The 11,312-nt window shown below is 44.5% G+C and overlaps 2 protein-coding genes across 2 annotated transcripts; both read right to left on the bottom strand.

Annotated features, from left to right (window-relative positions):
• Nucleotides 1–1,157: 1,157 nt before the first annotated feature.
• LOC127784057 (GTP-binding protein BRASSINAZOLE INSENSITIVE PALE GREEN 2, chloroplastic) lies at nucleotides 1,158–4,478 on the bottom strand. Its single transcript, XM_052311235.1, has 3 exons — nucleotides 3,081–4,478; nucleotides 2,206–2,373; nucleotides 1,158–2,109 (listed from the first exon to the last, which is right to left on the bottom strand). The coding sequence occupies exons 1-3, from the start codon at nucleotides 4,335–4,337 to the stop codon at nucleotides 1,720–1,722; spliced, it is 1,815 nt and encodes a 604-aa protein (XP_052167195.1). The 5' UTR covers nucleotides 4,338–4,478; the 3' UTR covers nucleotides 1,158–1,719.
• A 784-nt stretch (nucleotides 4,479–5,262) lies between these two features.
• LOC127785109 (uncharacterized) lies at nucleotides 5,263–6,453 on the bottom strand. Its single transcript, XM_052312533.1, has one exon. It carries the CDS (start codon nucleotides 6,371–6,373, stop codon nucleotides 5,570–5,572), a length of 804 nt encoding a protein of 267 aa, XP_052168493.1. The 5' UTR covers nucleotides 6,374–6,453; the 3' UTR covers nucleotides 5,263–5,569.
• Between the last annotated feature and the right edge of the window lie 4,859 nt (nucleotides 6,454–11,312).

Below are 11,312 nucleotides of genomic sequence, written 5' to 3'. Positions count from 1 at the left end.
TAACAAATAGCAACCTTAATTCATGGTGAAACTTTGTTATTAAAGATAGTTCAAAGTGAAATTTACTATTAATTCAATTATTCTCCATCCCAAAATAATTGCTCCTTTCGGATTCAAAATTTGTTCGGAAAGAATGCTCTTTGTATTATTTATCACATCAATCACTATTCAAATTTCTCCCCGTCTTATCCCAACGACCCTTCCACTTCCAATAATCTAGGGATTTAATAAGTGACATCCAGGGTCATTTTTCTCACCTCATAATTTAGCTTTTGAATGTTAGAATGAGCACATATTTTAGGATGGAGGGAGTAGTGCTTTTTTTTTTTAACATGAATTGAATTGTTTTATGTGTAATTGAATGTTCCTGACAACCTGAATAACTTAAACTAGATTCGGTATGCACAACTTGTTCAATTCTGATTTTGATTTTCTTGGTAATTGGTTTTGTTTGGTACTTTGGTATATATAGTGCAATGCATGCAGCGTTTAGTGGGGCAACAGCAATATTGTCTAATGATGATTGTACTACTCTTGATTTAGAGTTAGCATATATCAATGGAAATATATATTTTTTCTTCTCTTGTAATAAGTTATATATTTAGCTCATCTACATTTCTCTTCTAACCATGTCTTATTGGGTGCCACTTTAACTTGCCTGATTGTGAAGTCACACGTGCAGTTAGCTTGGCGAAATTGCTTTAAAACCATCATGGAATTATTTGTACCATTATCAAAGTTCAGGGGTTAGTAAACATTTTATTGTAGGCAGTCGGATTTGGCCTTCGATTGAAGTAGATAGAGGTAGTTATATGGAGTAATACATGGTTTGGCACTGATAGACCAAAATGCATGAGCAAACAAAACACATTTAGACCAAAATGCTTCCTCTTTCCCAATTCTGGTTAAGCACACGATTAACAACCGACCTTATTAATATGAAGTGGTCATATAGATGCTTTCGTTAAATTAATCCATAAAGGTTGTACCTTATGTCAAAGATGGCATCCCATGATTTGGGTTGAAAAGAGTACACCATCTTTATGTGCCAAACAAATCTGGCATTTGAGATCATCTTTACTTACTTTTGTGCAATACATCATAAAGTCTAATATTAGCTTCAGCATGCAGAGCAGAGTGATTGATTACTTCATACATCCAAACAGGGTAAGGTTAAAGTTTCGGTCTGGAGGCTCATGTTCATTTCAAGCAGAAATAACTTAGGAGATGGTCAGATATGGCCTCCTTTGAAGTGCAGGAATTTACCATGAGGATTCAATTGATTCCTGTGGTATTCCTATAAAATCAATGTAAAATTCCTGTGTTCAAAGCAGGCATAACAAAGCTGTGAGATGCCGGTTTCAGAAGTTCAGCCATAACAGCATTACAACGAGTATTCTTCAGTACTGACTCCTCATCAAGTTGACTATCAAAATTGTACTTATGGTCCAAACTCCAAAGCCATAGTGGTAGAAGTTCATTGAGTACATAAAAGCCATAGGTTAATGTTACAAGCCCACAACAAGACTATATAAAATCCATGATCCCAGGGAAAAAAAAAAAAGACTTGTGCGGAGAGCAGCATGCTATCTAAGTCTGAACAAGTATAAATTGTGCAACCTATGGCTCTGTATATCAATCCTCAACTGACCAAATGCCAACATCATAGAACTTAATTCACCTTCGGGAACTCCTGTCCTAGAAAGGAATAGAAATCATTTAAGCATCTACAGCCTCAACTGGATTTGAAGATTCTGGATCTGTGGAGGGAGATGAATTGGCTTTGTTATCCTTCTTCTTGTTTATTTTCTTAGGGTTCTTTAGCCTATTTGCCATGCTATCCGCCTGAGAGACAATCTTCGAAACTGTGAACCCGGCTTCCTCAAATATTGTTGCCCTCTCATGGACAAGGGAGTTTCTGGAGACGACATCGACACCATCATATGTCCATAGTCCTAATACCGCTTCTCCTTTCAGACCTATTCCAAACCAGCCAAGACCAGCAATTGCAATATCCTTGGAATTCACATCCCAACTGTTCCCAGAAACTTTGAACTGCTTCCTCACCCATTTACCTAGTTCGTTTACCCGTTGTTGGCCAATAGGAGGCTGCAGGAAAGACACCATGTAGAACTTTGTGTTATAATCTTAAGCAATACTACATGAATTAGGAGAAAATAAAGTTCATTCAGGTAATAAATATACCTGTAGTTGCAAACCAAAGTGGTCTTTTACCATAGCGGCAGCATTTTCCGTCTTCCCCATGTGAAGTGGGACAAGTGGTGATGCCCATACCGTTACATAAACTGATCCTACATTTAACTCTTCGATGTCCAGGCGCACCAGCCCTCCAATATGTACAGACTGCCCTGGCTGCATAGGTTACCAACAAGTTTTAGATAAGCATGCATCATCTCATATGGCACATAATAAGAGTGAAGAATCCTGTGGCAATAGAAGAGTGTTTGGAAACCAAAGGATCACATCTAGATTGAGTCAGCCATGATTCCCAGTCATAAGTCTAAGAACTGAAACTGTCACAAGTTTAAGACTTAGAATTTCATAAGTGCAAAAGGTGCAAATTTTCTGTCCAATCCAGTATCATGTGCTTGTCAGGTTCAGTTACAAAATTACTGCACTGTCTTTAGGGGGAAAGCAACAATTTGTGGAACTTGGTCGAATCGATAATAGCTTTTAACCAAAAGCAGATTCAATTTTGTTATAAAGGACTAGAACAAGCTAGAATTGTTCACAACAATTTGTGGAACTTGATGGAGTTGATAATAGCTTTCCCTATGTGACTAGTATGTCACAAGAACATTGTAAATGCAATGTCTGTTCGCTTGTTTCAATTCCACAGCATTTCCTCAATAATTGATTTACCGAACTACTTTCAATGCGGGAACAAAAGTTTAGCTTAAGCAAAGTATCTTCAATTCTGTTGCAGAGAACTACAGAAAATCTAGACTCGTTAACAAGAAATTTGTGCTGAAATTTAGAAAATGAGCAGCAACTATGTCAATTGCGCATTATCACAAACACGACTGGGGTTGAGTGGGTGATGTGCAAATATATATCACCTTTAATCTGTATGTCCTGGGCCGCATCTCCTTGCTCACTCGAACCAGCTTCTGCTCCTCGCGAGTCAGCCTCGATGTCAGCTGGTGACCATGAAGCAAGCCCGGTGTGTCGAACAGTTTCGCCTGCGATCCAAGAACGCCATCAACCTGGATCACATCAAGGGTCGTTCCTGGCACCGGCGCCTCCGTCAAGGTCGGTCCGCCTTCAATCCCAGAGCACCGGGCAATGGCATTGAGCAGCGTAGACTTGCCAACATTCCTCGCACCCACTGCCCACACATTGCCACGCGATCCAGCGAGCTGGCGAACGTGGTCGAGCAGGTCGCGCACGCCCCACCCGCGCGCCGCGCTGACGAGGTGCACCCCGGCGAGGCGCAGGTCGCCGCTGGCGCCGGCGCGCGCGCGGGAGTGCGCCCACGCGTGGACGTCGTCGGGGGACAGGGACGGCGTGGGGAGCAGGTCGAGCTTGGTGACCACGAGCAGCGCGCGCGGGAGGTTCGCCGGCGCGCCGTGCTTCCAGTCGGACCCGTGGGCCTCCCCCGCGGCCGCGATGAGGCGCGCCACGGCGCGCGGGAAGGAGCCGTCGAAGTCCGACGCGTCGGCGAGGAGCAGCACGAGCGACCTGGCGCCCGAGGGCGACGCGAGGCGCGGCCCCACGGCGGCGACGAAGTCGAAGTCCGGGAGCAGCGGCTCGGCCTCGGGCCGCTTGACGACGCCGTAATGGCGCAGCGAGTGGCAGCGCGCGCACACGACCACCTTGTTCTCCTTCTTCCCCTCCTTCTCCACCTCCACCCCCACCCCCACCGCCGCCGACGACGACGACGCCGCCGCCGCCGCCTCGCCCTCCCGGAGGTGGCCGGACTTCAGGGAGGCCGAGATGCGGGTGTCGTCGGCGGTGACGGGGGCGAGGCGCGCGCGGTAGTCGGGGGATTTGGGGGAAGGGAGGGAGAAGAAGCCCGGAAGGGACGGGTCCGAGGACTGCATCGCGATGCCGCATCCCGGGCAGAGGCCATTCGCGCTGACGGCAGGTGGATCGGAGCTCACCTTCGCCGGAGCCAGCGACTTCTCTGGCGGCGCCTGCGGCGGCGGCGGTTTGGTCGAGAGGTGGCGGCGGAGGAGGGGGAAGAAGGGTTTAGGGGTTTGGGAGAAGACGGGGCGGTGAGGTGGGGAAGGAGGAGGAGGAGGATGGGCGGGAGGGGGAACTGGCCGGAGGATTCGCTGGAGGGTGGGGTGGAGGCGCCGGGCGCGGGAGAGCATCTTGCCGCGCCGCCGCCGCCGCCGCCGCTACGTGACCGGCGGTCAGGTGCTCGACATGAGAGGACGCGCACCAGCTGTTCGACGAAAGGCCGAGCCCGCGATAGAGCAGACAACTAGAGGGGGCAAATCTTCTGGGGGCCCTTTGGGCTTGAGCGGATTACAAGTGTTGGGCTTTGAATTAGAGGAGGCCCTGTCCGTAATGCCTAGTACGAATTTAAAAGCCATCAAATAAAAAAGAACATATGAATTTCATTTAGTCACATGCTTTGGTGCAACAATGAAATACTAGCTTTTGGTTTGACCAATAGACTAATATAGAGATTCAAAAAAAAATTGTAGAGTATGCTACAATATGTATTGAGAATTTGCCGTGTTGTTTTTTAGTTGCCGACCAAAGGCAATGCGTTTGAAGTAGTTTGTAAACATGTGGTCAAACCTTTAAACTTTGAATACCAATGTCTTCTTAAATAATTAGATTGGATACATAGAAAATACAGAACATGTAGATTTTTCTCGAATTTTTGTTTTGTTCTGTAAATATTCAACAATTGGCAAAAAAAAATTACATTAGGGACACTGCGTTGGTGTCCTATATACCACAATCTTCACTTAGGCTGCGTTCTTTGCTGGGAGTTCCTCCCCACTCTCTTTTTCTGCGCGCACGTTTTTCAAACTACTAAACGGTGTGTTTTTTTAAAAAAAATTATATACGAAAGTTGTTTAAAAAATCATATTGATCCATTTTTTAAAAAAATAGCTAATACTTAATTAATCACGTATTAATACGAACATCGTTTTGTGTGCCGGAGAGAGAACACAGCCTTAGTGACCAGAGGATGTAACAGAGAATCCCCATCCGTAAAATAATACATATATGATGCTACACAATATATTGATCAATTTACATAAAACATGAATGAATTCATAAATAAATCAAAGAATTTATATATGTCCAAAATCACATGTAAAATGTGTGTACAAAATTATACAACAGAACAGTACCGTATATACACACAAGCCCAAAACTGAAAAAGGGAAATTTTCCTGCAGCAACAACACTGCAAGTAATCTGCACAAAACTTGACAAGCCAAGCACACATGTAAACCAAATACTATATACAAAACACAAGAGCAAACTCAAATCTGATCCGAATTCTTCTCCTGCAAATGAATCCTGAATTCCTGATTTGATCAAAGAATCAAATGAAATTAAACCATATGAACCACGTGAGTCAAAGCTGAGCCGACGCCGGTGCTGGTTGCGGCCGGCGGCCGGCCGCCGCGCGCTGCTTGAGCATCTGCGTGTAGTTGAAGATGGAGTCGAGGCGGCGCCGCCTCTGCTCGTCCGGGAGCTCGGCGACGAGCTCCTCCGCCTCCGCGTCCACCTCCGACCTCCTCGCCCCCTCCTCCGTCGGCGATGGCCGCTTGAGCATCTGCGTGTAGTTGAAGATGGAGTCGAGACGCTGCCGCCTCTGCTCGTCGTCCTGGAACTCGGCGACGAGCTCCTCCGCCTTGGCGTCCACCTCCGACCTCCTCACCTCCTCCTCCGTCGGCGGCGGCCGCTGCCGCGCCGCCATCACCAGCGCGTACGCCTCATCCATGCTCATGTAGTTCACGTCCTCCTCCTCCTCCTCCTCCGTCTCCGGCCGCTGCGCGGGTGGCGTGTCGGGCGCGGCCACGGACGGACGCGGCGGCGGAGTCGGCGTCTGCGGCTCCGAGGCGGCGGGCGGCGCGGCCACCGGCGAACGCTTGCGCGGCGTCGGCGTCCGTGGCTCGGCGGCGTCGGGGTGGAACGCGTAGAAGCTCGCCGACGGGAAGGAGAAGATGGAGAACGACGAGCGGACGCGCTCCAGCGCCGACGACGCCCTGCGCGCGAGTCCGCCGCCGCGGCGGCGCGGCGAGAGCGACTCCCGCGCGCGCGACGACAGCACGGCGACGGCGCACACCACCACGTTGAGGACGACGAACCACGCCGCCGTCGACCCCGGCATCAGCCACGCCGGCAGCGGCCACCACCACCACCACGGCGCCGCCATCGCGCGCCTCTCTCTGCTTTGCCTTGCGTTTGCGCCTTCGATCACTTTGTTGGTCTCGCTTGCACAAAAAGAGGGGAATCTTTTTGCTGCTGGATAATGCAATGGTTGCGAGGATCGGAAGAGAGATATTTATAAGTGCACGTAATTAGCTATGTTTTTTTAAGTTGAAAAGTAAGATTAAATTATAACGAAGAAATCGATGGCTCATTTCGGCGCGTCTGAGTTGTGGGCAAAATAGTCAAACTTTGACCGGGCCTGCCAGATTGCCAGCTTGCCATGCTCGTAGCTTCGTACGCCGGTTTGTTCCCCTGCAAATTGGTCCGTTGTTAATCCACTTTTTTACTACTATGCATGTGTGTATTTTCACTAGTTTTGGTTTGGCTTGGACGTTTTGGTTTAGTATGGCGGTGGCTTGACAGAGGAGACGGGGAGACTGCTGTAATAAATTGTGCAGGAAATTAGGCTTACAAAATGAATTCAAAGGGATAAATATTGAAAAACCAAGGATTGTAAAGGCAAAGGTATTCATATATTCATCAAATAAAGTAAAAATGTACATGCAGAGTTCGCAAAGATTTGTCTGTCTCCATTTTTTATACAAATGTGTTAGTGAATACTATCCACACTTTAACCATTTCTCTTTAGGCAATAAGTTTACATATACTCAAAACACGCTTTCAACAGAAATTTTAGTGAGATTGGGAATTTATCACCGGTTTCCGTCTCTTCCAACATGCGTTAGGGGGCGCATTTACAAAGTGAGAGTGGTGTTGCATGTGTAGAGGTGTGTGCGTATGCGTCTACCATATAATTAAAAAAAATATTATATTATCGACATGTGTTGCATCTGAAATATGATCATATAATTGTAATTTCATCACAATCTAACTATTAGAAGTTACCTTTGTAAGACTAAAATGATAATCGTATCTTCTTTTTTAAATAGATGACGCCGTTGACTTTTAAAATAATGTTTGACCATTTGTTTTATTAAAAAATAGTATAAATATGTTAAAGTATAAGTCATACTTAAAGTTTCTATAATACTAAAATATATCACAACGAAATAAATGGTATTTAAGTAATTTTTTTAAATAGGGAGAATAGTAAAACGTGACATTATCCATTAAAAAGGGGAGAGTAATTAACTATTTGAGAATAGAAAGAGTAAAATTGTTGGGGTATTACATTTGTTAGAGTAACTCAGTAACATTTCCTGGGCTGACTAGCTCGATTACGCAAGCAGCCTAACAAAAGATGATGGCTCTTTGAATTAATTAGGTGTCAAGAAAGTTGATTAGGCCAAGGTTACTCACTAAGTGACGGCTCTAACTTGGCCGCTCAAAATCCTAGCGCGTGACAACTCTTAATTTGTTTGTTTCTTATTGTGTTCGGATGCTTCTAGGATGGATATAATATTACAATTGGTACTACGCTACAACTTAAATTAAAAATGTGTACTTCAATGGTGTTTGCGTTAGGACCTGGATTTTTGGATGCATTAAATTTCCAGGATGATGCCTGCTTGCTTGCGTATCATCATCACCAGCTTATTAATGAGCCAAGTCATGTTAACTCGCTCACTGTCATGAGAAAGTTATTCTTGTTAGGATGATGCATTAAGTTGATGATAGCAACTTAATGGCTAAGAAAATTCTTCTTGTCTCCTTTTTGTTTTCTTCGTGGCTGAGTTGCTGACTGGGTGCAGCCGTGTAGATATGCACGTGCAAGTTGATGTGAAGGGGGTATCTACGTTACCTCATGACTTGGTTGCCACGGCGATCAACATTAGGGCGTGTTAATTTGATTAGCATCGGCGAACGCAGCATTAAAATATAGATAAGACGTATCTTGCAAAAAGCTATTCCTAATTTGATAATGGCACAACACATATAAATCATAGTCGTCGGCTCACAGCACTGGTGCGCTAGCACACCACACAAACATTGGTTAACAACGAAAATTAGCAGCTGAACAAACATCAGAGTCAGATAGACAGGGCAGTAGACGTAGTCACGAAGATGAGAGACGATGGGTGCCTCATGCCAGGAATTAGGGATGAAAATGAATGAACACAAAATCATTTATTTTTTTAAAAAAATTATAGGCCTTTGGAAATATTCATATTTAAAAATGCCATTTCACACTCGTGGATTGTTCCATTGTATCAATAAACCCATAAAATATATTTTTTTGCTCATTATACCCCTAAACTATTGAAAATAGTTTGTTTTGCTTCTTAATAGTATTTCCCTTTGTTGTTTCTCTTTATACGATGCATATTTTAAGCAGAAATTTTTTAAGCCATGAATTACACCGTTATCAAAGTATCAAAATATTTTCAAAATAAGTACATCGAAACATATATAATAGTGATATAAAATTATTAACAAAATGTTAAGAGGTAGGTTACACTGTTATAATGGATATATGAGTCCTACCAAATTTATGTTCAAATACAACTTATATATGACTTATACGTAGAGAGATATAAAAACAAAAGAGAAATATTGAGGCACTGAGGGGAACCGCTTTTAATAGTTCGGGGGTATAAAACGAGATGAAAAAGCATTTGGGGGGTTAACCGGTTAAGTGCTTCGTCAAAATAGTTCATGGGAGTAAAGTGGATTTTTTATATATATTTACCAATTTAACTATTTACTGTAGACTATAATATGTGATAAAGAAATAGAAAAAAATCAAATTTTATGTATGGCCAAAATGTTACTACTTATACAGAAATAATACTCATTTGGTCACGAATTTTCATAAATGTTTTTATCCTTACTTAAAATACTTAATTTATATGATTATTTGATAGTGAACTAATGACTAATGTGCTAGAAACAACATTAGAATTGAGGGTTAGAGGTGTGGGGCGACACAGGCTATAGCTGGGCCGGTCGAATCACCCTGCCTAATGGGTGTGTCCACCACTGGCTACTCCACAATATTGCCCTCCCTTGAATGTGTTAAAACTCTCCCATGCCACTTTTTTTGCCTTTTTTTTTGGGGGGGGGGGGGGGGAGGGGGGAGGGGGAGCTCTAGGCAAGAAAAGGAGTATATATATGATAGATTGATTAAGTTTGCTTTAAAGCGCAAGTGATGTGGTGTTGAAGTTATGGGATGATTTCATCTAACAAGGTTTAAACCTCAGTGACCACAAATATTGCGCATATGTAGATACATTTTTAGTAGCTATTTATTAAAATCGAGGATTTGTTATTGGCCTCTATCTATTTGAGTAGGCCTTAGAAACCACATTTATGATCTATGTGCGTGCATATTTATAACTATTTGAGTGGGCCGCATTTATGACTATATGCGTCTATTCCATCTAGCTTCCTTTTTTCTCTAAAAGACATTGAAATCCAAACTACCAGATAATTTCAAATAGATCATAAGTTACATGGCACCAATCACTTGCTTTTCCCCTTTCTCCATTCCTCCTGTGCATCCAACCTCACGAACTCACTTTTGGGGAAGACATTTTATAATCGTGGTAATTTGCCAGCGGACACCACGTCAATTAAAATAATGTAACCGTGCTAACAAGGCACTAGAGGGCCCCATTTTTTATGCGGAGTGACCGAAATGACCTTGAGCCTTGTGGTCATATTGACCTGGTCATTGACGCGGAAGACGTCGTGGAAGCTCCTTCATGCCACGTCGGCAAAGCTCCAGCCCGGCCTCCACTTCACCCCCACCGACGCCTCTATGGAGAACTCGCCTACATCCCCTGAGCTCCCTGAACCATTTCTCGTCTTCCACATTCATGTCTCAGCAGTTGAAACCAAGCCAGAAAGCTTCCAAGGTCTCCTCCTCCTCCGATCCATCGGCGGCCGCGAAGGAGACGATGGTACAATCCTCCACTGAATAGCTTCTTCTCGATCTCTTTCCATTTTGTCTTTTACGTGCCATGCCTGACAACTTTTATTTTGGTCCTAATCCATTTTGAATAGCGGATCAACGGGAACGTGACCAAACCCAGGGTTGGAAATTTCGGACCGAAATTTCCGAAATTTTTGAAATTTCGGTCATTTCGGTCACCTCCGATACGATATTACTTCGGCGGCCGAAATTTTTAAAATTTTCAATATTTTCATGAATTTGGATAATATTTGTTCAAATTCAACTAAATTTTGCTCAAACTTTCGGAAATTTCGGGATTTCGGTGACCCCCAATACAAAGTCCTCAAACGATAAGAGTGAACCCTGACCACACCTAAGGAGCTTGCGGGCGCGCTTCAGACGCTGCCGCCAACGTCGACCCTGTGTTCCGGTCGCCTCAGTGCAGATCCAGCCGAACCCTTGTGCCATCACCATCCTGAAAACCGCCCTCTACAACGCCCCTATCTTCCTTGGTTGGGGATGCAGCGATGAGGAGATCGGGGTTTTCTTCTCCAACTCTGGCCACTGGCTTCCAACGTCGATCCCCCGCTCTCCGGTGAGTTGCATCTCGATTCCACGCAACCATAGTATCCCCAGGAATTCACTGATCACCTAGATATGTTGGCTTTCCAGATCGTTTGCCGAAGCACGCCGTCGCCATTCGCTCGGTGTCCACAATGTTGCCAAGCCGTTCCGGATGCCCTTGCTATTGTTCAGATTGCGACCAACCTTGTTTGGACCTTGGTAAGCACCTTAGGGCAGTCCCAACCCATAGTGCCCATAAGTAGTGTCTATAGTGCCATGTCAATAAGGGCAGTCCCAACCCTCCACCTAGGATGGTGTCTATGGCATTAACTACATTGCCATATAGGACTTTTAGCTTATGTGGCACTATATTAATTAAGAGAGAGAGAGTGAAGAGATGAAGAAACTGGGTCTCATGCAAGACACAGTTTCAACACGAGAACCTATGCACTAGACACTATCAAATTTTGCATTGGGAGAGAATAGTGTCTTCATAATAGATGAAGAATAAATATGATTGGTA

Source organism: Oryza glaberrima, chromosome 9 (assembly GCF_000147395.1).
Source record: "Oryza glaberrima chromosome 9, OglaRS2, whole genome shotgun sequence".
Taxonomy (NCBI): Eukaryota; Viridiplantae; Streptophyta; class Magnoliopsida; order Poales; family Poaceae; genus Oryza; species Oryza glaberrima.
Note: the sequence above shows the minus strand (reverse complement) of the source record. Positions and strands in the feature narration are given on the sequence as shown.

Coding starts and splice junctions, on each gene's coding strand:
- LOC127784057 (XM_052311235.1), bottom strand. CDS start 4,337: ATGCTCTCCCGCGCCCGGCGCCTCCACCCCACCCTCCAGCGAATCCTC. Junction 2,374..3,080: donor CCAGGACATACAGATTAAAG/GTGATATATATT, acceptor TAACCTATGCAG/CCAGGGCAGTCTGTACATAT. Junction 2,110..2,205: donor ACTTTGGTTTGCAACTACAG/GTATATTTATTA, acceptor TCTTTCCTGCAG/CCTCCTATTGGCCAACAACG.
- LOC127785109 (XM_052312533.1), bottom strand. CDS start 6,373: ATGGCGGCGCCGTGGTGGTGGTGGTGGCCGCTGCCGGCGTGGCTGATG.